The 25,349-nt window shown below is 42.3% G+C and overlaps 1 protein-coding gene across 11 annotated transcripts in view; it reads left to right on the top strand.

Annotated features, from left to right (window-relative positions):
* Window positions 1-25,349, top strand: part of DCLK2 (doublecortin like kinase 2) — a 162,863-nt gene that overhangs the window by 132,467 nt on the left and 5,047 nt on the right. For 6 of the 11 annotated variants that reach the window (XM_011281625.4, XM_011281624.4, XM_011281627.4 and 3 more), the window contains 7 exons: window positions 6,016-6,135; window positions 6,378-6,524; window positions 13,007-13,140; window positions 13,565-13,642; window positions 19,696-19,792; window positions 20,415-20,495; window positions 21,659-21,775. In XM_011281625.4, the coding sequence (XP_011279927.1) occupies window positions 6,016-6,135; window positions 6,378-6,524; window positions 13,007-13,140; window positions 13,565-13,642; window positions 19,696-19,792; window positions 20,415-20,495; window positions 21,659-21,775 (774 nt within the window). Of the gene's footprint in view, window positions 1-1,646; window positions 5,996-6,015; window positions 6,136-6,377; window positions 6,525-13,006; window positions 13,141-13,564; window positions 13,643-19,695; window positions 19,793-20,414; window positions 20,496-21,658; window positions 21,776-24,072; window positions 24,154-24,709; window positions 24,793-25,349 lie in introns of those variants that run through there. The other 5 variants (XR_002155981.3, XR_002155982.3, XM_019828867.3 and 2 more) reach the window with 4 other exon arrangements.

Genomic DNA, 25,349 nt, shown 5'->3' with positions numbered 1-25,349 from the left:
GGTTAAGTAATTCTGTGTGCTTTTACTTGTTCTAACAATATTATTAAATTTTTAACTGCAAAGCCTTTTCCCCAGATGCAAGTGTTGCTCTTTCTGGTATGGTGTGCTTTAGGCAGAATGTGTCATAATTTTGGGAGCCCAGTTCTAAACAACTGTATTATTCAAAAAAGTAAAAATAATAATAATAATAATCATTGCTATGGTAGGGATATTGTTTACCTGATTAAACTTTAAGCAGCTGTTTTAGTAGTTGAGAAAAAGCTCTTTATATGCAAAAACTTTTAATCTGGTGCACTAAGTGTTGAGGCAAATGATTAGGTCACTTTAAACATTTGGATCTGTTTTTCCTTGTTATTAAATGTCATTCTATTTTTATAATTCATGATCATATACCTGTTTGCATTCTTACATTTTGGTTATTTGAGCAACTATTTCAATATTGACTGTATAAAATTATAATTTTATTTATTTATTTATTTAGACTTTTTTACAAAGTTTATTTTGAGAGAGAGAGTGAGAGAATCCCAAGTAGGCTCCATGCTGTCAGCTCAGAGCCCAATGTGTGGCTTGATCCTATGAACTGTGAGATCGTAACCTGAGCCAAAATCAAGAGTCAGATGCTTAACCAACTGAGCTACCCACGCACCCCTAAAATTATAATTTTAGCCCTTGCTTTGTTCCAAATAAGTTGCTTTTTCCATTAAATATTACTTTTAGAAAAAAATGGTATAGATAATTTGTTTTTAAAAACAAAATTTAGAGGGTGGTATAGTGGAATTAGCTACTACTCTGTGGTATTGTCAGTTACCTCTGCTTTGTGGGCTGTACACAGAAAAATTAATAATGCTGACAATGATATTTGTGTTTTACTAAAATGTATAATCTATCCAGGCTTGGACATAGAAAAATTTTGCACATTACCTTTAATGCCTTGCTCAACAAGATATACCAGTTTCACTGATAAAAGAGATTCAGATTAAATAGCTTCCCAAAAGTCCCACAGAGGCAGAACAGTGATTGGAATTTTGTGCTAGTTGGTGCCATATCCTATTACGTTAGCCAGTCTGCCATGTTCCCTATCCAAGTTCAATTTATTCATTTGTTCACTTAATAAGAACCTGGGAAAAAAGTGTTTAACCTTTCTGGCCTTCTGTTTGCTTTTCTATAATTTCCATATACATTGTTAGATTGGTTTGCTCATGTTCCTAAAATTTAACGTGTGTGCAGGAAACTGCTAGGAAGAGTGTAATTTAGCATATAAATTGATACCAGTTCTGTAGAGAATGTTAGGGGAGTTTGGAGGTAGCACATGAGAGAGAAGTTAGGTGACCGGTGAAGATGCCAGAGAGCAAGCATTCGAGCTGGGCGTCGAGCAGTGGGGAGGATTTCAATAGGCAGCAAGGAAAACAAGGAAAGCAAGGAAGCAAGGAAAGCCTTCCAGGTGGCCTGCATGGCCTGAGCAGGGGCACAGAGGATGGAAAATGTGTTAAGTGCTTCTAAGTAGGAGGTTATTGCAAGCCGTGCTGTGGGGCCACATTTATGGATGCTGTTGAGAAGGCTGTGATGTGTGTAAATTTAAGAATTCTTCCATATCTAGTGGTCTAAATAATACTCATTCTAAATGATTATTTATTAAATTTGCACAGGGTATGAAGCTCTGAGCTTTCTGTTATGGTGCCGCATCCTTCGCTTGGGGACGCATCCTTCACTTCCCACAGTTATGTATTCATTATCTACATGTAATGGAACCTAGTGCAACGTAAACCCAAATGTATATTATATTAGCTTCCTGAGACTGTTGGAATAAATTACCACAAACTTGGTGGCTTATAACAGCAGGAATTTATTCTCTCACAGTTCTGGAGGCCAGAAGTCTGAAATCCATGCTCCCTTTGGTGCTCTAGAGGAAAATCTGTTCTTTGAGTAGCTTCTGGTGGCTGATGGCATTCCTTGGCTTGTGGCCACGTCGCTCCAACCTCTGCCTCTTGTCTTCACATCACTTTCTCTTCTATGTGTTTATTTTACCTCTTCTGTTTGTGAAATCTCCCTCTGTTTCCCTTCATAAGGACAATTGTGATGGTGCCCAGATAGTCCAGAGTTATTTCCTCATTGCAGAATCCTTAATCATATCTGCAAAGACCCTTTCTCCAAATAAGGTACTATTTACAAGTTCCAGGGGTTAGGCCTTGGTATCTGTGGGTGGCCATCATTCAATCCACTCCATACATCTACCACGGAAATCACATGGGGTGATCTGAACATTTTCTCTCTCTTACTGTATTATCCTCAGCAATACTCATTAAGCAGTGTGGATACCACCTGGAAAGTCACCGTTGGCCAAGAGCAATGTGCAATGTGCTTATTCACTCAGGCATTTCACAACTATGCTCATTGCTGGAGAGGATGAGAGGAGTGGTTGGAACAGTGGGAACTGAGGAAAGTAAGAACAGTGCCTCACTCAGCCATGGTTGAGTAGGGGAGTCTATTTAGAGGAGGAGAGGCCCAATCTAGACCTGAGGAATACATAGGAGTTCCCCCGAGGAGTGGAGGAGGTGGGTGGGAATTCCAGACAGAGAGAACTTTTGCAAATTTCTAGAGGTCCAAGTGAGAGATTGGTAATAGGGATAGAGGTGAAACGATGGATTCAGAGGCTGTTGAGAAGGTCTCCTGGCAGGGATTTGGGATTGAGGGGCTGTTGGTAGCAGATGAGGGAAGGGCTTGGGGATTCCTGTCTGACTTGGACAGCCAAGTTCATTCAGTGAGACGGAAGGCACAGGAGGAAAGGGCTGCTTTGTGGGGCTGGGGTGGGTGGAGACAAGATGATGAGTCTGGTTTGGGAGAGTCGTTTATTCCCTAATCCCTTTCTCTTTCCACCCCCCACTCCCCCTTTTATACATTAAAAACCACCACAGCCAAAGATAAGGTGGTGTCCTCTGCCAAGTTAGCAGTTTTCTTTGTTATTTACTCTCACTCAGAACCATGGACCACTGCCATGAAATGATTCATATGTAAATTATTTGGAGTTACAATCCTGAATCACTTAACATGAATAATGGTAGATGGCTGAATAATGTAAGTTCACTGCAGTTCAAGATAAAAGTGACGTTCATATTGCATTCAGAGATTTTTTTTCTGACAAATGTAATCTATAGAGTTTACATATTAGAAACAAAGATTACATGTGGGTTGCCCAAGAAATAGGAAGATGACATTTGGAAAGATTTTTATGGACTACTTTTGTTTTGCTTCCGATAATGATTAGTTTAAAAAGTGGATTGTTCCTTCCCAGACAATTTTACAGGCATAGTTCAGAGGTTGGAAGACAAAGGCTAACATCTCCCACATTCCAACAGAAACATTCACTGTGTGCTTAGAATACAAGCCATTGTGGAGGAGAGTACTGAAGCTGAGATAACACACAGTGGTGGAGAAAATGTTGCAGGACCTGCTCAGTGTTTCCAGTGTAACACTGCCGGTGGTCCTGGGGGAGGTTCCATGATGCAGAAAGTTCCCAAGAAGACTTTCTCTTGAGCCCTTTATTGAAAAAGATAACTTTTGAAAGGTGTAGTCTCCTTAGGTGGTAGACATCTTATTTTAACTCCAGTTTGAGAGAGCTCCTGGGGTACTGGTAATGGGGATTACCTTACATATGTCACTCTAAATTAGCATCACTAACAGAGCCTCTGAATAGAGGTAAATTACAGACTCTTCCAACTTCAGAGAAGAACTGAAGTGATAGATCCATTTAGCCTGAAAACAAAATGCCTCTTTTACTGCGGTGGTAGTAACTCCTGTCATCTTGGCTTCATGTAGAGTGAATTAAGTGCATTTGCTCACCTTTGCATGTTCACAAAAGTACATCTAACTCTGCTTGTTAGTGCAATAAAAGACAAGCCTGGCACAGATGATCCAGAGGCCTCTAAGTAAGTGAACAAATGTGGAGTGTTTGCTGAGTCTTTGTTTCTGTGTCCACAAGGAGTTGGCTGAGGGACCAGGGCACTGTCTGCTGCTTTGTGCTGTGGCTCTGTAACTTAGACATAGGAGTTTGGAAACAGGTAGGTGGCCCTGTCCCCACCCTCCCAGCCATGGTGTGCTAGGGTCTGAGAACCGCCACTCTTCCCGGAGATTTGGGAGCATTTGCTGAGTCTCAGGCTGGGCACAGACTTCTCACCCCTGCTCATTAAGGGGTATAGATTCTCCTCCCTGCACAAAGTCTAGTGTGGTTCTGAGTTACACCGCAACTCAGTGTAATACACCTCTAGTTTCTATCTTTTCAAGGAATCAAGTATTTTCAGCTTTACAGCTGTCATTTTCACTTTGAAAAATTCTTTTTACTGAAGGATTCCTCTTTAAAAGGTTAGATATTGTGGAGCAGCTGGGTGGCTCAGTGGGTTGAGTGTCCGACTCTTGATCTCAGCTCAGGTCTTGATCTCAGGGTTGTGAGTTCAAGCCCCACCTTGGGCTCTGCACTGTGCATAAAGTCTACTTAAAATAATAGTAATAATTAAAAAAAAACAAGGTGATGTTGTGTAGCACAAAAAATGTGAGCTTGGATGTCAGAAACCTAGGTTTGCATTTACTTCAAAAGGCTGTTCAAAGGATAAAGTGTTAAGACATTACACAAGTACTTCGCAAAGCGACTGACAAATAGTGACTAGATTCCTAGTAAATGTTGCTTCTTTTCCTACTTCTGTTTAGCATTTGCACTGTCATTTGCCAACACGGACTGAGTGATTACTTGGACAAGCACGGGGCATTCAATGCTCAGGAAACGCTCCACATGTGTGGGAGCTAGCACAGATATTCTGTGGATGCTATTCTTTTGTTATAATGTGTACTTCATCTATTGTCAGAGTATTTGAGGTGGCTTAGAGTAAAATGATATGTACACATGGATGCGTGAAGATAAGACAAGAACCTAAATGATATCTTGACCTAGAGATAATTCTCTTACTGCAGTGGACACTAAATTTGGTTCTGAGATTCATGATAGCAAAGGCAAAAGGGACGATATGAGGGACATACACACACATATGGGTGTATACATATGTGTGCATGTAGGTAGCAAATGATATCTCTTAAACAGTAAGCTTTAGGTATAAGTTACATTTGAAAACCTAGAATGTGTCAGAGGGCAGTTAGTTAATTTCACAGAGCATATCCTAAATTCAAAGTAATTCATTATTATAGCTACTGAGGACCAACAAATGTGATATTATTGAAATATTTTCATGTCTCATAATAAAGTAGAGCAATAGTTATACATGATTCATGGTTGGTATATCGAGAATAATTCCTTAATGCTGTGGGTAAACATTTTTGCTACAGTTGCTGATCCTGGCTGCATGACTCACAAGGATTGATAAGTAGTATTTTCAGGCAAGTGGTTAGAAATAAAATGAGAACCGTGGTCCCTATGGTACTCTGTTTTCTGATTTCTGAAATACAAGATAATAAGGAACATCCTTCTGGGGAATGATTCTATATCCAGCCATAGAGGAAAAACTTTTTTTTTCCCCTTTGTAAATTTCAACATGAAACTCAAATTCATATTAGTAATGGTTTAAAAACAACAAAAAATTTAATGCTCAAGTTGTGTTCCATACACATGCAAATTTCCTTGTATACTTGATCTTAATTTTGAGTGTTACATTCACATTAAAAAAGTGGTTCCATATGAATCACAAAGCACAGTGCTGTGTGCCCAGGCTGCCAGTGTCATGACCTCTTAAGGTGTTGAAGAGATAAGAAGGCAGTATGTTTTATGTGCCAGGACAACACCATTGAGCCCTTTCAAGGGACGTTTTGAAGATAATCAGTTCCTTTTTGTTGGTGACAATGACACGTCACACTGACTTGTCCTGTCCCTATGGAAACCAGCTTGGCCAGGGTTTGGTTTGCTTTGCGCCAAGGGGGATGCTTCCCGTCTGCAGACTATACACCCTCCAGGTTATAGAAATCAGGCAGATGGTTCTGTGGTGTCTGATCCACCTCTCTAACCTCTTCCTTTGACAGGAGCACCTGATTGAGAATGAAGTGTCAATCCTGCGCAGGGTGAAACATCCAAATATCATCATGCTGGTTGAAGAGATGGAAACAGCTACTGAGCTCTTTCTGGTGATGGAATTGGTCAAAGTAAGAGGATGGAGAGATGTCAGGAGATTTCATTGGTGCCAAATCCCAAGACTTAGCCATGTTCTTGAAGGACCTAACTGGAAAAAATGATCTCCTACCTTGAAACTTTCATTATTTATCATCATTTTTCATGGCACTTGTGTCATTTTTTCATCTGCTCCAGGCTGATGAACCTTCTTTGTTACCTTCACAGGATTGTCACTATTGACATTTTGCTGTGTTCTTTTTTATGTGTCCATTAGGGTGGGGATCTCTTTGATGCAATTACCTCTTCAACCAAGTACACTGAGAGAGATGGCAGCGCGATGGTGTACAATCTGGCCAACGCCCTCAGGTATCTTCATGGCCTCAGCATTGTGCACAGAGACATCAAGCCAGAGAACCTCTTGGTACGTCATCTCTGCTGTTTTTGTTCTAATTCATACCTCTCTCCCTTTAAAATGACATGATCTCATGCAAACAGTATCATTTCAGAGTCTATACCAATCCTGCAATAAGGGATTGAGAGAATTTAAATGAAGGGACTCAGCATGACTCAAGTTAGTGACCAGTGACCATAAAGCATTAGTGGATTTCTTGAATCGATATGTATTTCTGTATTTATTGTTTATCAGACATTAGAAAACACGTTTCCATTTACGTTTTTTTTTTTAAGTTTATTTATTTTGAGAGAGAAAGTGAGAGAAAGAAGGGGGCAGAGAGAGAGGAAGACAGAGAATCCCAAGCAGGCTCCACACTGACAGCACAGAACCTGTTGTGGGGCTTGAACCCATGAACTGTGAGATCATGACTTGAGCCAAAACCAAGAGTTGGTTGCTTAATGGACTGAGCTACCCAGGCACCCCACATTTACATCTATGTTTTGATTGATGGTACTGACTAAAGAAAGGTGAGAAGGAAAATTATTTCATGAGGTAAAAATTCTGAAGAATAAATCAGAGAATGAGAAGCTTATAGGAGGTGGAAGTAGAATATGACAGTTTGTTTACATGCAGAACAGAACTTTGGGAATAATTTAGTCCATTTATCTCAGCTTTACAGGTACAGAAATTGAGACTCAGATGTTGATTTTTCTTGTTTACAAGTCTTATTTGTCCCACTGTTCTACAGAAGAAAGTCTGTGGCACTTAGAGGGCCTCATAATCTGGTCCCAGTTTACCTTTTTAGTCTCTTCTCCTGTTACCGACCCTTCCCCACCCATCTGGCCAGAGTGACACTCAACCTTCATGTCATATTTAGCACACCTCCATGGTGGCCTTAATAAACACAGCTTACTAATTGGGCTAATCTTTGTGTCCACATTGTAGAGGAATTTTAGAGAAGCTGATAAGGGACTTCTTCACACATTCCCCCCAGACACAAACAAGACCATTTTTTTCCCTCTATTTCTACCTTTCAGGGCTGAGTATCATCATCATTACTGCTTAGGTGAGGTTATCTGAGTATTTTATATCATGATAATACAAACCCAAGTTTTCCTGTCCTTACTCATTAGACTGAACTTTATCAATACCATTACATATCATTGCTTATTTCCATACTGGTCTACATTTGAAATGCTACCTCTCCCAGCGATGTGGCAAACGTATTCATCTTATAAGGCACTGAGCAAAAGGATGTCCTCTCTGACGTCATTCCTGACTCTCTGGACCGAGTCAGTCATGGCCACCTCTAGTTTTGCTCTACATGCCCTGATGTGGTGAGTTTATCATGTGCTTGTCTGTCTCCTTCTGTAGGTAAGCACCATTAAGGGCAAGGTATGTATCTTAATTATTTTTATGTCGTCAGTGCCTTGGACAGTTTCAAGGAAGCACGCTGTGGTGGATGTGGAGTAAATGGTTGTTGACTAACCATTGACAGTCACTTAGCTAGCTAGCAGTGAGCACTCACTCAAACACAGGTCTTTATAACTTGTCTCATACTTGTACTATACAAATAATTGTGGAAAGGAATATGCATTGATGTTTAGGATTTAAGGCCATCCTGGGGGCTTTCTGCTAATCCAGAGTATCTGTTTTCCCCTTTTGGTAATATCATTTGATGATTTCTGAGTATCCATTTGAAAGTATATGAGCTTTTTCCTTCCTGTCTTCTGCCTTGAGGAATTGTGTTCCATGTCTAGATTTTCCTCTTAGGAAAATAAATATCCCTTCTCTGTAAAACAGGATGTATGATGGACTTCATTTTACGATCTCTAAGGAGGACTGGGCCTCAGGATAGAAGTGAGAATGTGGTGTTCTCCCCTCAAAACAGTCTTCTCACTGTTACAGGCCCAGGGTCCTCCGCCAGGTGACGAAGGTTGGCCAGGGGCTTCACAAGCAACGGTGACGGGGCTTTTTCTGGCAGCGGCCAGACATAAATGCCATGGTATTAATGAGGATGCCTCCTTTATTTCTCCCTTCTGTCCGTGGCCCACCTCACGCTGGTGGCTGCATGTACTGATGTTTTCTGAAAATACAGACCTGCAGGTCTCTAGGGACAACTGGTTTCTGGGGCACCAGCCCATTCTGTAGCTTTGAATGTCGAGGCCCTGTGAGGAAGGCAACTGAGGCATTAGTGAACTTGCCTGTAAACCAGGGAATGTGCATTTCCCAGCTCATTGATTCCACTCTCCCCTCCCATGTCTTCTCTCGTTTACTCACAATGTGTATACCATCTCAGAATCTGATACCTTATCCTCTTATCACGCATCAAAGGAAGGGAATATGATGGAGATGGGTGTCTCCAAGATGATGTGTCTCAGAATATAACCAAGAAATTGGAATCAACTTTGTTGTCTAGTCTAACTTGCCCTAGATGAGTCTTCACCCTTCTTCAAGACCTGCACCAGCCCCAGTGTGCTACCCAAAAGGGAAGGGAAGGAGGATATCTGGATGAGGCTAATGTGTGCTCTAAAAGGGTCAGGCTTTGGAAACCTTACCTGCACATATCTAAGTAAAATATGTACCTGCCATTGAAAATTGAACTCGACCACTCTGCAGATTCTAGATTGAGTCAGCAGGTCAGAATTGCCCTAGGACGAGAAAGTGCCATCGAGGCACTAGAAGTAAGTACACAGAGTGACCATCGGCCTCTCCCTACTCTAAAAATGAATTCTGTTTTTAAACAGCAGAGCATTCAGACATCTGATTTGCATCCCCTTCTCTGGTAGCGGTGTCATAATTTAAAACCCTGCCAGCAGAGATGTATGGGTCGGCGTGTCAGGGAGCACTGGGGTGGCCATTAATGCTGTGAGTTACAGCCTGGTGGTGCCCTGTCAGACTTAACTATGAGAGACCAGTGATAAATTCCGCTTTTCCGGGAGTTCTGGGGACCGAGGATAGAAGAGGGTTGGTTAGAAACCTATTTGAAGCCCTTCTAAATCATTATGTTGACATTTTATTTAGAGAACGTGCAGCGTTTACTCCGTATGTGGGATCTACATTCCTCACATTTTTAACTTTTGCATTCTGAGCGCAACTTTTGACAGAGCATCTCTCAGCTTGTGGTGGGGCATTTGAACACCACAGGGCTAGAATTCTCACAGTTGTGATTGCTTAAATTCACTCAGAATCTGCGTAGGGGTGCAGGCTGCAGCCGGGGTTCTGCCAGGCCTACTCTCACTTTCAGACACAGAATCTGTGGCAGGATGGTGTAGTGGGATGGTAATGGTTTTGGTCGGAATTCCCACTTGGTAGCTACTAGTAACTTGAGTTCTCTATGCCTCAGTTTCCTCATCTGAAAAACACGGGTAACAGTTATTTTCCTAATCACCCAGGGGGGTGACTCTAAGGTCCAGTGAGATAATGTGTGGGAAAATATTGGCATCTCTGGAGTTCTGTGAGGATGTCAGTAACTGGGGAGAGAACTAAGCACACTGCCAGAACAGAAGGCCTTTCTCTGGGGTCCCTATGCATTTGTCCACCTCTTTTTTAAAATCATTCTCTGAAAGGAAAGCCATATGTGTTTATATGTCAGTGTCATTTTCTTAAAGCAATGTACAAATGTGTGTCTATATCTGTAGATTTATAGATATTTTTTCCTGCTTTGAAGAGAATCTCCAGCTAATATTTGAAATGTACTCATATTATCTTTCACATATTTGCCTCTGTGTCAAGTATTGGGGAGAAATGAATCAGATGAAATATTTGTCAGGCTTGTCTGCTCCTTATGACACTTCTCTTTAGATGTTTAGCTGAGGATGGGATGCCAGTTGCCCAGACATAATTCAGTGATTATAAACTGTTCAGTACCTTTCTGTTTATGCTTCTGCATCTGACTCTGAATTCCTTATAGGGGATATGAGAAATGGGGCTTCAGGGACTTCTGAGTGTCTACAGCAACCTCAAATACCCATAGGCATTCCTAAATCGCATGTCGAAAGTAAACACTGTTTTTCAAAAAAATGTACCTAATGAGTGTATTTTAAATTTGCAAAAACAAAATAACAATGACATTAATAAAACTTTTTTTTTTACTTTCATGATATAGACATTTAAAATTATAATGTTGCTTAGAATGTTCTTATCACTGCAATTACTTAGGGAATTTCTGAAGTCTGGGTTTCAGTAAATGCATCATAAATTCTAACTGTAATTCTCTATATCAGATTGTTCTCGTTAATGTTTACATTAAACATAATGGATGGAAGGTCGTCCTTAGACCCTGGCATGACTGAGAACTTGGTTTCTGTTGCTTTAGGCTAAATCATTAGTAGCTTTGAATATGCCTCTGCTGAGTTGTGGCTGACTCAGAATGATAAATATCTGTGAGCCTCACCATTACTCCCATGAAACTTGAAAGTCATAAAGATGTATGCTGGGGATGTATACTTAGTACATAAATGTGGAAGCAGTTATTAAACACTATGGTGAAAAACATTCTTCTTTCACTGATGAGGGCATCACAGGTAAGGAAGGTATTTAAGTGCCATGCTTTTTAAATGCCTGTACAGATTGGGTATCGCTGACAAGGGGGAGCCCTGACGTGCTTGATGCTTTTTAATGATGTCTATATAAATCACTCCCCCTCATTGAGTATCAGATTAATGGACAATGTTGTTAACATGCTTATCTTGAAAAAACATAATTTTCTAAATTTTTCATCCTTTAGTGAGTAAGCGGCTTGGGTGAGAATCTGGCTCAGTTCATAGTAATATGTGAGGAAAAACAAACTAAATAGGACTAAAATATAAAAATAGAGAAAGACATTACATTAGTAAAGATTAGTTCTCTGCAGTTGCTCTTCTCTGAAATTCACTGTTTTCAGAATGGACATCCAAGAGATGAATAGGTTAAAGATTACATAGTTGAATCTAAAAACCATCTATTTAGAATGTGACTCTCAGACTTTTATCCCCAAAGGAGAATTTGCTTATGTATAAAATTTCCTGATTATAGAACCAACACATGTTCATTGTAAACGTTTTAGAAACCAGTGAAAAGTATAAAGAACAAAGCTGAAGTAATCTTTGGTGTTACCACCTAGAAATAAACTGAACATTTGGGTGTGTTGTATTGAATATATAATTTTGAATGTTCTTTTTATGTAATATAGTGAATATTTTCCATAGGATTAGTACTTATTTGAAATGTGCTTATTAGTGACTGTATAGTATTTTATCATAGGAATGTTCCATGATTTATGAAGTCATTGTCCTGTTAGCCATTTATGTTCCTTCCAGTTTTTAAAAACATAGATAAATTCTGAGATTAGTGGCTTTGTGTGTAACCTTTGGGTTCATCTGTATTCCCTTAGGGTTGGCTCTTAGAAGTAGATTTACTGGATCAAGGCTTATAAATAATTTAAAGAAATTTACATGTTGCTGAAATGTTTTCTAGGAAGATTGCTTCCATTTAAGCAAAAAGCACGCACGTCTTCACCAACTGTTTCCAGTATAATTAGTTGATTTCATCAGCCAGTCCTTCCAGGAAAAGGAAGGAACCTTCACTGAGCCCTGCTCTGAGCTTGGTCTCTTGACACCACCCCTGTGAGTTAGGGACTAGTCTCATCCCACTTCACAGGTGAAGAACATGCCCAGGGTGGTTTTTGAAGGTCACTCAACCAGAAAATGGCAGAGGTTATTCAGGCTCAGGCTGTTTGATCCCAAAGTTTACTTTCTTTCCAAACTTCCAAAGTTTTTCATTATGTGAAATTTGTATTCATCATTGACTGTTCAGAGAACAAGTCTTGATTTTATTTTCTAAACATGACTGAGATTAAAGTCATGGTACAGGTAATAGACTCTCCCACCCTCCACCTTCCCAGGAGGAGTGTGGAGGACACAGTCCAGGAGGGTTAACTCCAGGACAGTTAATAAACACCATTTCGGAGTCTCTCAAGTACTTCACACTCAGTGAGGATGTAGTCAAGTTCCGTTTCCTGCTGTCTAGGCCACACTGGGTAAGCAGCTACCTACACCCCTAACTGCCGTGGCAGCATGCACACATATTCATTATACTCGTAGATAAGGAACTTTTTAAAAAAATTATTTATTTATTTTGACAGAGAGAGAGAGAGAGAAAGAATCCCAAGCAAGCTCCGTACTGTCTGCACAGAGCCCAACACAGGGCTCAAAGTCACGAACCATGAGATCATGCCCTGAGCTGAAGTTGGACACTTAACCAACTGAGCCATCCAGATGCCCCAAGATAAGGAACTTTTTACATAGAGGGAAGATACTGTCTTCTGTATTTCACACAATCATGCAAAATGTCTAAAGAAAACTTAGAACTTTAGAGCATCAGAAGTAAACAATGGTATTATTATCAACAAGGAGAGATTTTTTTTTTTTAACTTATTAATCAATGTTGTTTCTATCTAGTTCCAAGGGCCCCGTTGGAATCATGGAGAAATGAAACTACTTCTGATTATTGGCTGGTTTCTGTTCCAGGTGTGTGAATATCCTGATGGAACCAAGTCCTTGAAGCTGGGAGACTTTGGTCTGGCCACTGTGGTGGAAGGCCCTTTATACACAGTCTGTGGCACACCAACTTATGTGGCTCCAGAAATAATTGCTGAAACCGGGTAAGACTCCTGGTGGCTTTGGTTAGTACTTGAACTTTGGTGGAAAAAGGTATGTTTTGTTGCTCGGGCTGCTGTGTATTCACACTCCTCCTGGGAAGGTGGAGGGTGGGAGAGTCTATTACCTGCACCATGACTTTAATCTCAGGAACTGAGGTGTGTGCTTCTGTGTCCAGGAGCTCTAGGCCTGGACTTTTGTCCCAGGGCCAGTCTTGGAAATATGGCAACAGTTCCCAATATTGTGGTTAGCTCCGGAGAAGAGTAGATGTCCCTGTCCAAAGGGCAGTTAATTCCTTTGTGTGAAATGAGTGGTTTGACACAGAGGAAGCCCTTCGTCATAACAAACAAAGGCAACTACTCCAGTAATTTGGAGGGTTCCTGGGAGTAATATCATTATTTCTCCCCTCCACCCACTTTGTTTTCTCAGCTATGGCCTGAAGGTGGATATTTGGGCGGCAGGCGTGATCACATACATACTTCTCTGTGGATTCCCTCCATTCCGAAGGTCAGTGGCTCTTTGAGTAACAGTATCTGAATTGTAAACTCTCCCTTTGGTCAGGAAGCAGGCATTCTCATTCTGGCAATCAGGACCAGAATCTGGTCAATAAAAACGTCAGTTAAGGAGTGCCTGGGTGGCTCAGTTGGTCGGGCAGCCGACTTCAGCTCAGGTCATGAACTTTAAAAAAATAAAAATAAAAATAAAAAAAATGTCAGTTAAAAATTATATAAACATACCTTTTACTTTTTTTCTTAATTTACAACCTATTAATGGATATTCCTTGACCACACTTCTGATGTGAGGTCAAGGCCTTTGTTTGGTATATGGTCCTCTGAATTTCTTGTCACTCTTCTGTAAAACACACCAAATCATCCAATGTGTACAATATCCATTCTCAATCTTTTTCAAGTGGAGTGAGATTTAAAGATCTTTATGAAGCAGTCTGATCCTTCTAGGTAAACAAACCTTTTCCCGTTTTTTTTTCTTCCAATTTTTTTAATGTTTATTTTTGAGAGCGAGCGAGCAAGCAGAAGTTGGGAGGGGCAGAGAGAGAGGAAGACAGAATCTGAAGCTGACTCCAGGCTCTGCGCTGTCAGCACAGAGCCCAACACGGGGCTCGAACACATGAACTGTGAGATCATGACCTGAGCCGAAGTTGGACACTTAACCGACTGAGCCACTGACGCGCCTCCTTTTCCAGTTCTTTTTTTTTTTTTTTTTTTTAATTTTTTTTCAACGTTTATTTATTTTTGGGACAGAGAGAGACAGAGCATGAATGGGGGAGGGGCAGAGAGAGAGGGAGACACAGAATCCGAAACAGGCTCCAGGCTCCGAGCCATCAGCCCTGAGCCTGACGCGGGGCTCGAACTCACAGACCGCGAGATCATGACCTGGCTGAAGTCGGACGCTCAACCGACTGCGCCACCCAGGCGCCCCTCCTTTTCCAGTTCTTAATAGTCATTTCTCCTATTTAATTTGACAGCAGGGTTTTTTTTTTTTTAACAACTCACCTTCCAAAGCTTTCAACCTAGTTCTCATAGAAACAGTGAACTCTTTCTTTTTAAATTAATTCTATCTGTTCACATAATATTTCACATAATATTTAATGAAATTTAAATTAATTCTATATGTTCACATAATATTACAAATACTTTCAGCATAAATAGGCCTGGGAACAAATAGAGACTGATTCTTGGTAATCACGTATCTCACCTGGGGTGGTGGGGAGGCAGAGGTGGCCACACACAGGTGTCAGAATGTGTGACAGCGGGCATAGAGCATACCCAGTACCCCAGTACTGTGAACATGAGAGAGTGTAGGGCTTTGGCCACAGGGCCTCTTTTGATCTGTCCCATCTCCCTCTTTGGAGCAAATGAATGACTTGGGAATAGAAGTTCATCTAATGATGCAACTTTGATTTTCTTATGTATCTTCTTGAGCTCTCTTTTCACTTTAATCTCTGTTATTGTTCATTTTACAACTACTGTTGAGTAGCTACTGTGTGCCAGGCACTATTCTAGGTGTCAGGGATCAAATGTAAAGCATATTCTCTGATGTCTTATTTATGGTGTTGTACTTCATCAGTAAGTTCAATACATTTAATTTGCTGCCTCTCCCCCAACATTTTATTATAAAGCTTTCAAACCTACAAAAAAGTTGAAAGATATATGTTTTTTAAATGATAATTTTCAATTGATTTGAACAAGTTTTCTTTTTACTGACATTACAGTAAACACAAGAGTGACACAGAGATGTCAGTTTCTACTTTTGAGAGCCTTATGGTGTAAAGACACCCATCACCAGAATATTGATCAAGAAGAATAAATTGAGTATGAGGGTATGCTTATTTCAGGGCTGGAAATCACAAAGGTTAAGTGAAAGGTAGAGCATTTGAGTGGGACCTTGTCCTTGTGGCTAGGATTGGGTTTCTGCAGTGGGAAGCTCTTGCCATCTGGCCGTTAAATCACGGTCTTCCTTCAAAGCCATTGCTTAGGTGGGTTACACAGACTATAGGATTACTGCACTATTGGCCAGCTTTTGCTGAACAGTTAACTACTCCAAAGGTTAGAGCTGTCAGTCAGTTCTGTGGATTTATTGGGCAGTTCTTCTGATCTGGGCTGGCTAATTGGGACTTGATGGTTTAGTGTGGCATCACTCACATGCCTGGTAGTTCGCTCAGGGTCAGCTGGGACAACAGATAAGACTTGGTCAAGTGCCTTTCAGCATTCAATTGGCTAACCTTGGTTTCACATGATGGTGGATACAGGATCCCCAAAAGCAGCCAGAGAGGGCAAGTTCCTTTTCTCAACCACTTTCCAAGTGTCCACTTGACACTCATTTGCTGATTGATGTCCCATTGACCAAATGAAGTCAAATAGAGTAAATGTGAGAGAAGATTAAGCAGGTATGTACATGGAGTGGAATAATTTGTGGTCATTTTTATGGTTCCATTGCGTTCTGGCTGGTTTTAGTGATGATTTGTTTGGGGAACTAGTTAAGTGAAGGGGGTAGTTTTGTTGTCAAGTGATCATGGGGCCTGTTATAGCAGAGTTTCCATCCTTGGTTAACCCAAGTTGAGATCAGTTGGAAAGGGGTTATCAGGGATCAGTTTAGAGGAATGTGTGCTCACAACTCCCTCTAGTGTTTCCACATGCCAGTGCAGTCTGTGGGTTTGTTATTTGATTTTGCTTTTTGCTTTTAACCAAAAGCTAGACTGAGACTCAGATTGAACAGTATGTATCTATTGTGACTTGTTTCTCACTGCATGGCAGCTTCTTTGTGGGAATTGGAGGTAAGTACGTGGCTAATTAAAAGCAATAAAGCTACCTTTTGAAAGCTGTTGACTTATATTCAGAAGCTGGTCCTACAACCACCGTATTAGTTATTGCCTAAGCAAGTCTGATCTTGGGGCCACTGACAAAACGTAATATTTGCATGATAATTTTGTTTTTCTGAAACATGCACTTATACCTCCCATAAGCTAAATGTTTCAACATCATTTTGTGAGGTAGCTTACAACATTTTCAAGTTACCTCATGAGATAACTGTTTAACAACTTGGCATTGAAAAGAAGGAATGTGCTCAAACTCCTGTTGTTTTCCAGGTTTTTCTTAATGTACATTTTTAAACTTACAGCACCTTGATCCATGAGCTGTATTGTTTTAAGATTTTAAAGTGCCCTGAACATCTCAGCCCAATTGTGGAAGTATAAATGTGTAAATAAGTCCAGTGTAGATTTAATCAGAGTGGCTTTTACTACGTGACTAGTTAGAAGGATAAATTAGCTTTCTGTTCTTCTACTGAGGGAAGCTTGAAATGCTCAAAGTGCTTGCAGTTCACAGCATGGATCCTTTAGGTGACTTCTTATTGCTGGGACCCCCTAGGCTTTTGTTTGTTGACTCAGACTATTTTGCCAAGAACCTAAATAACTTGCTGCAGTTACACTTCCAACTTTTTAGCTGTTTATGAACAAAATAAAAGTCCTGTATGTTAACAAAATATAAGCTATTTGCTATTCCAGGAAAAAAAAAAAGAAGATGAGTAATAGAGAGGGATGGCTAAAAGCAACGGTTCTGGAAATGGGTGATTTTTAACATCTTTTTCTAACATTTTCTCCTGGAGAGTTGAGCTGAGTTCAGTCAGTAGGGAAATAACAGTGAAAAAGAAAACATCAGACAACCTAGAAAGAGTTTGTGCAGGCTCATAGAAAAACACTTTCCAGGAGGGCAGTGGGAATCGCTTGCCTTACCTGGTTGTCTGGCCTGACTTTTGCTACTCATTCGATGTGCCTCTTGACCCAGACTTCATGAACTGGCAGATGTCAATTCAGCTGGGCTTGTTGAGATGTCCTGAGTATTCACAAAAGCCCACAGACTCTGCAGGCCTACCTTGGAGATGTTGCGAGAGTGGTTCCAGACCACCGCAATAAAGCAAATACCACAGTAAAAGCAAGTCCAATGGATTTTTTGGTTTCCCAGTACAAATAAAGGTTATGTTCACACTGTACTGTAGTCTGTTAAGCGTGCAGCAGCATTATGTCTAAAAAAAAACAATGTGCGTACGTTAATTAAGAAATGCTTTACTAAAAAAAAAAAAAAAAAAAAAATAGTAGAGGTCCCTGGCTGGCTCAGTTAGTGGGGCATGGGACTCTTGATCTCAGGGTTGTGAGTTCGAGCCCCAGGCTGGGCATGGAGCCTACTTAAAAATAATAATTAATAATAATAACAGTAAAATAAAAAGTACTTTATTGCTAAAAAATGCTAACCGTCATTTGAGCTTTAGTGAGTTGTAATCAAGGATCACAAATCACCATAACTGATTAATGATGAAACAGTTTGAAATATTGCGAGAATTACCAAAATGTAACAGATGCAAAGTGAGCAGATGCTGTTGGAAAATGGTACTGATGGACATGCTCCCTGCAGCATTGCCACAAACCTTCACCTTGTAAAAAAAGAGTACAATTATCTGCAAAGTACAGTAAAGGGAAGCAGAAATAAAACGAAGTTTGCCTGTCCTCTTTTTCATTAAAGGTGTAGGGTAGTCACATCACACAGCCCCAGAATTTGTTCCTAGACACTGCCCCAAATGACCTGTTTCTGTGGACACCACACTTGCTCACTCTGGGAGAGCAGTTAGCATGACTAGGCTTACGTCTAGAAGGCCGGGTGGGGTCTCATGTGAGTCCTCTGCACAGCAGGCTGCAGGGGCCCTGTTGGCAACTCCAAGGCAGAATGTGCACACTGAGACTGGACTTCCACTCCTGGATTTTCATCTTGACTCCAGCGGCTTACCCTGAGGTTTCCACTAGGGCTTTGTAATGAGTGGCCTAGAAGGCTAATGATTTTGTTTTCGCTCAGCCGTTGATGCACCCACCAAGTTAAGGGGGAGGTGGGGCTCTGTGGCTGTGGCTCTGTGTTCCAGGAGACGGTGACATCCAGCTTCCTGAATGTTTCCCAGCAGTGTTTTTACGTTTCTGTGTACCTTGCCTCAAAAGTCAAGGCATTATGTTTCAGTAGGCACCAGCTGTATGTGCAGGAGCACCTCTGAGGGTAGCACAGTTAGGTATGGGCTGAGGAAGGATGCCCACCCTGGGAGGGCAGCAACATCACTTCACCTCAGGCTGTGTGGTTCTAGTCGTCGCTGCTCTTCTTGGATGGGCTCTTTTTTTTTTTTTTTTTTTTTTTTTTTTTTTTGCAGATTGAGCTTAAGTGAAAGTCAAGTTCCAATGGGGAGCTAATTATGTCATGAATATTTTATCCAGATTCTGGACTCCTTATGACTCTTTCATATCTTGGCTTGTTTCACTGCTCTTGGCTCTTTTATTGGAAAAGTAGAAAGAGGAAGGGCAAGGAGAGCTGACTCAGGTTTGTTACTTTTCCACTCTGATCGCCATGAGAGATTAAGTGAGGCAGATGTTTTTTTCTGAAATGAGGATTTACGTTATTTGTGGATTCCATATTTTTCTTGAGTCCTTTTTTTCTTTGGCAGAATATATACATTATTACCTTTTAACCATTTTTAAATTTAAAATTTTTTTTTAACATTTACTTATTTTGGGGGGACAGAAACAGTGCAAGTGGGGAGAGGGGCAGAGGGAGACACAGAATCTGAAGCAAGCTCCAGGCTCTGAGCTGCCAGGGCAGGGCCCAATGCAGGGGCTTGAACTCACTAACTGTGAGATCATGACCTAAGCCAAAATCGGAAGCTTAATGGACTGAGCCACCCAGGTGCCCCTAAATGTACAGTTTTAATGGCATGAAGTACATTCATAGTATTGTGCAGCCATCACCACCGTCCGTCTCCAGAATTACTGCCTTTTCTCAAGCTGAAACAAGTTTCTTGAACCTTGTGTCCTCTCTTTCCCTGATACCCAGGCCTATGGATATGTTCTTTAGCTCATCATCTAAAAGGAAAAAATGTGTCATAACAAATACAATTGAGATATGAAATGCCCAAGCCAAGAGACTGGACTCCTCACCCCATTCTTCCTGTGAGCATTTTGTTGAAAACTGTGTGGTAACTTTGATTTTTCTTCTATTTCTTTGTCACTGACTTAGTGAGAACAATCTCCAGGAAGATCTCTTTGACCAGATCTTGGCTGGGAAGCTGGAGTTTCCAGCCCCCTACTGGGATAACATCACAGACTCAGCAAAGGTACCCATCTGGGTTTGTTTCCATGGGTTACATTGTGTCAAGGGGCCCGTGTGAGGCTGTTGCAGCTCTTGGAATCGAGCTCCAGGTCTGGCTTGACTTTTAATGTGTTTCTTCTTTAAGTTCATCCCACAGTATAGTCTCTGGAACTCGTAGGCACATTCTGAAAGCTGGACTGGCTGTCTTCCCAATTTGCCCCTGCCACCCTCCTGCATTCCTCTAAGCCCTAAACATGCGTTCTTTCATTTATTTAAGAAATATGTATTGGACACCCATCAGAATGTGGGAATGAGACATACTGACTTGCCAAAAGGAACAATACTGCAGTTTTTACACTGCGGAATGATGATAATAACCAGAACTCTTAGGAGAGAACATCTTGGTTTAATGTAGACCCAGGAGAGACCTTCTCTTCTCTCACACTGGTGCTGCCCTGAGGCAGTCGTGTCTGTGTGATTGCCTGGTAGGGCAATAGGGATGTAGGTGATAATAGCTTCTAAGGTGAAATGGCTGAGCAGCTGTGTTGGCTGGTTCTTTGAAGTACTTAGTGCAAGCTCAGATATCTGCGTTTATGCTGGAAGTCCCCCACCTCGCCTCCTCTATACTCTTCTTTATTTCGTTCCAGGAATTAATCAGTCAAATGCTTCAGGTAAACGTTGAAGCTCGGTGTACCGCGGGAGAAATCCTGAGCCACCCCTGGGTGTCAGTAAGTACCCACGTTCTCGGGGAAGGAACATCTGTAAGTTCCGTGACCACCAGCCTGCTTCTCCACCGTGGCCTTTGCACATGCAGAGCTCTGCATCCAAGTTCCATGGCAGATGAAATGTCTGTTTTCTCTCATGAGCAAGTAGCATGAAGGTAGCTCTCTGGGAGAAGGCACTTGGCATGAGGATCTCGGAGTATTTGATCCTGCTCTGTGAGTGACCTGGGCAAGTCATTGTCCCTTTCTGGCCCTCACTTTCCTCATCTACAAAATGAAAGGATTGGTTGGGATGCGCTCTCAGGAGCCTTTCAGCTTTTGCCTTCTATACTTATGGGATTTGAGAGTTTTCAGGATTTGCCCAGAGATGAGCATGTTTCAGACGCTGATCCCCATGTCTTTATGGCACATGGTCGTAGGAGATCTCCTGCTGAGAGTAAGGAGGCTGAGACATAGTCCCTTCTGGAGCCTAGTAGAGGGGGTGTGACGTTGACCAGAGTTCGTCTGGGCTTGGTGGTACCTCTGGGTTTAGGGTAAATGTGATCCATTAAGTGGTGCTGGTGGGAGAGTTTGCATTTACCTTATTCCCAAAGACTCCATGAGAGTGAGGTTAATGTACTTAGCCATGGGCTTTTGCCTGCTTGTGGGGGAGTGGTGGCTCCCTGCACCCCTCCACTATCTCTGCGGGGTCCCACACATCCTGACATGAGGGTTCAGCCTCTCTGGATCCTGCCAAGTGACTTAGGTCTTGGACCAAGTAGCTGAGGTGCCACATTTCTTTATGAGCGATAAAGACTAACAACTAAGTGAATTCTTGATCAAAATAATAAACTCTTCATTAATTTTGGTGTTTCCATGGGAGGGATCTGTACTAAACTCTGTGGGATTTGTGCCTTGGGGACAGAGTCTTAGAAGCCTGAAGAGTGTCTTCCTTCGTGTTCTCAGAGACTGGTGCTCTCTACTTGGCCTGATTGAGGCTTAAGGAGCAAAGGGAATGGCTTGGGGTCTTCCTGAGGACATAGGACTGCTAAATGGCAGTAATTGTTCCCCTAACCTTGTGGTGAAAATCAGTCCTGTTAGGAAGAGATGGTGGGGTGAGGGTGACTATTCAGGAAAAGCCAACGTAGACCTGAGAATCTGAAACCATTGTATTTGATTCTTTTCTGTAGGATGATGCCTCCCAGGAGAATAATATGCAAGCTGAAGTAACAGGTAAACTCAAACAGCACTTTAATAATGCGCTCCCCAAACAGAACAGCACCACCACCGGGGTCTCGGTTATCATGGTAAGTGGAAGGCACTCTGTTCTGCCCTTGGAAAGCTGAAGTGTCGGGCCTGACTGCTCGGTGGACTTTGAGTCTTTAGAAGTGAATAGCCGAGGTTCCCTCACATGGAAGTCCGCACCTTCCATGTTCCTCTTTGCTTTTCAAGATTGGCTTGGCACGTGGAGTGCACCCACCTGGCCGACTCCCAGGCCTCGAGTTCTGGGGTAGGGGGCTGTGCAGGTACCAGCAAGGCCAGCCTGATGGGTCCCGGCACCAAGGAGCCGCTGGCCCCTTCTCCCGGGCTCGGTGCCCTCCCTGGCAGCTGCTTCTGCTCTCCTCTGTTTCTCATCTGGAGAGGGCCTCCCAAGCCTGGCTGGGATTTACAGCCTAAGGAAGGAACTCCCTGCCTATTCAAGGCTTCACAAACACACTGTGTGAGGTATGAATTATTCTTTGAGACCAGGGGTAAGAAACCGCTAAAGTTAAACAAATTCCTTTAAAAAATTAGTGTTTTGTGGCTTTTAAAAGTACAGAACAATGTAAAAAATATATATTTGTGTTTTTGTTTTCAGGGTTAGAAAGATTTTGAGATGTCAGTAACAATGATCCCCATAATTTTTTTTAGGTCTTCCTTCTTTCAAAATGATTGTAAGGGAATTTATCTAAATGCATAAACACAACAAATAAACAGTGGCATTAAAGTAAGGAAAGAAACGTTAAGGTAAATTTAGCAAAAGAGAAAATAAAGGCAGAAAGAATAAAATTGAACTAGAAGTGTGGTTAGCTCACTCAACACCGGCTGTCCTGGCCTGAGTCCCTGCTGAAGTCAGGCCTGAAGCCCAGCAGTGAGTATGTCCCCTCCTGTTGTGGCACCAACACTGGGGGCCATGACCTCTGTTCTGCCCATACCGCTCACACGATCTGGGAGCAGGTGAGGGGTTGCCTTCTCCAGGACCTGGGGTGGCTTTGGAATCAGACTTTCTAAGGGGACAGGTGCCTGAGTTGTTAGCGGCTTGGCCACCCCTGACAGCCCCCTGGGAACCTGACAGCCAGTGATGGGCTGTCTCTACATTTCCAGCTTTCTTATCTCAGGGCAAGCATCTCACCCTCTGGAAAGGTTCAACTTGTTTTCTACCCAACTAGAAGGAAAGCGGTTGCTTACTCTCTGGCACATTGTAGTCTAGGAACCTTTACTCAAGAAGATTCTGGGTCCATATAGAAGCTGGAAGGAAACCCTTCCCCGCCCCCCACCCCCACCCCCACCCCCACCACGGAGAATACAGAACACTGTGGTATGTTTTGTTGGATATCCTCCACCTTAGCCCCACTAATGGCCTGCCATTCCCCTTTCTCCCCCTGGAGCGGCTGCATTTACCTGGAAGCCCTCTGTATGTCCTCGGAACTCCTTTACTCCTTCCCTGCTAGAAAGCGTGCTCTCACACTGCTTCCCTCCCCCAGACAAGGCCTGAGCTTGCAGACTCGGTCTTTTGACATGTTGCAGGACATTGGGGTGCTCTGTGCCAAAGTAATGAGAAGGCCTCTTGGGTTGTGGTTTTCCTAACATTTTAGCAGCGTTCTGCTGAAAGCCCGGGAAAGTCAGAGTTGTCACAGAGTTACAGCTGAAACACTTTGAAAAGAACCATCTTGATTGACTCAACAGCATGAGAACATTTTTAAGCGATTCACCTACAAGAGCAGGCACTGATGGATGGGACGGATGGCAAATTACAGACTGGTCGCATGGACACCATAAGGCTTCTGCAAAATTTAGAGGAAATAAAACAGAAAATTGGCACACTTGACACATAATGAAGAATCTTAAGAGTGTTTTTTAGGATCAAAATTTAATAGCTAGGTTAATTAAGCTTCAGAGTCTCCTAGAAGAAGGACCTTTAATGGGACTGTGCCCAGGGCTTAGGAGAGTTCTGCCATCGTTGCCTGGGTCACCTGTGGACTCAGCGCCCACACAGGAATCATGGGCCGACGCCTGTGGCCCGCTAAAGCTCTGGAATGACCCAGCCCTTTACCTTATGGCCCAGTGTAGGCTCTGTTCTGGATAATGACATTTAGAGCCTCTCAGACAGAAGCTGTATCTTCCGGCTTACAAATGATAGTTTCCCATTTGCTGTGAAGGAGATCAGTAGTCAAATTTCAAGCCCCTTAGCTTTAACTGGATGGTTGTATGAGTGAACAACCTTTATTATATCTGTAATCCCAGTGGTGGTTGTGCAAGTGGTGTTTTTATGTGTGTGTTCAGTTGATTTTGAGCATGTTGGCAGGGTCCCGTCTAACCTCATGTTCCCTACACAACTCTGCAGGTTGTTAGGTCTGAGGAGCTGCTGAGTGGCATTATCACATTCAGTACCTACAGGAGAAATCAGTAAAGCTTGTCTCTGGAGGTACCAATTCTCAATGGCCAAAAAGCTGGCCTGTGAATTCGGGGCTTGTTCCCCAAAGCAGTGGCAAGAAGGCCTCCATGGGGATGCCATGCTAATCCTCACCCAACTGAGGACCTGGCCTGGGGCATGGTTGTGTGGGGGCAGCTGGTGGTGCTTCTGTGTTGTCATCCTCATCACCGCTACTATGTGTCTGTGTGTCCTGCCCTTGGGAACAGTTTTAAGTGTTTTTTTATATTAAGAGCAATTAACCACAAATGACTCTCCCTGGTATTCATACGTTCTCGTAAGTAGAGTATGTGAGGGTAACCTCGTTCCCTGCAGATACAAAGAGAAGTGGAAATAATAGTGTATCAGTGCTCTAAGGTCGAATCATCAGATAACTGTCCTGTGACCCATACAACCTTACTGTCTGTTGTCGCTCCTGGCATTCTCTCCGCCTTAGCCCCCCACCCCAAAGTCAGTGCCTGAGGCTCCCGCGAGAAAATTATAGGATAGGAATGAAAATAACAGCAAAAGAAAGTAAAGTTGATGCTATTGTCTGCATTTTATTTGACAGTTTGATTTGACAGTTTGAGAGACACTTCAGAGTTTCACTCTTAACCCAGTTGAGACTATGGGGGATCCTGAAGCAGAATTCTGGTATTCAAACATGCTGTGCTTAATCAGAGCAACTTCTAATTTGCAGCCCGTCTTAAATCTGCATGCTTGTCTCAGACTTTCTGACACCAGCGTCCAGCTCTTAGCTTCTTATCGGTGCGGGTCTCCTGTACGTACTGACATCCTTCTCAGCCAGCAAAGCGTACCCTTGGAAAACTTTATCTTAAAACTTTACAGCTTGCCCCACTGCCTGTCATCCCAGATCAAGAGCTGGCGAGTGCATAGCAGGAGGACGCCAGCAGCTCTCCTGCTCAGTGCTGTTTTTCACTTGGTGAAAAAGCAACTTTTTGTGAACAACAGCAAAGGACAAGTAACTCTGTGAAGGCTTTTGTTCTCTTTCTCCAGCTATGTGTCCAAAGATACATTTTTATCAGTAAGACAGGTGTGGAGCCTTTGGGATAAGAGAAGAGATTTATATTGGATTAGGCTTTGGTTTAAGACAGGCCTGTGGTTCTGAATAGCACTTGCATTTTCTTTGACTTGTCACTTGGTATAGTTAAAGGACAGTGCCTCTGCGGGGCAGGCTCCTTGTTTATCCC

Source organism: Felis catus, chromosome B1 (genome assembly GCF_018350175.1).
Source record: "Felis catus isolate Fca126 chromosome B1, F.catus_Fca126_mat1.0, whole genome shotgun sequence".
Classification (NCBI taxonomy): domain Eukaryota; kingdom Metazoa; phylum Chordata; class Mammalia; order Carnivora; family Felidae; genus Felis; species Felis catus.
Note: the sequence above shows the minus strand (reverse complement) of the source record. Positions and strands in the feature narration are given on the sequence as shown.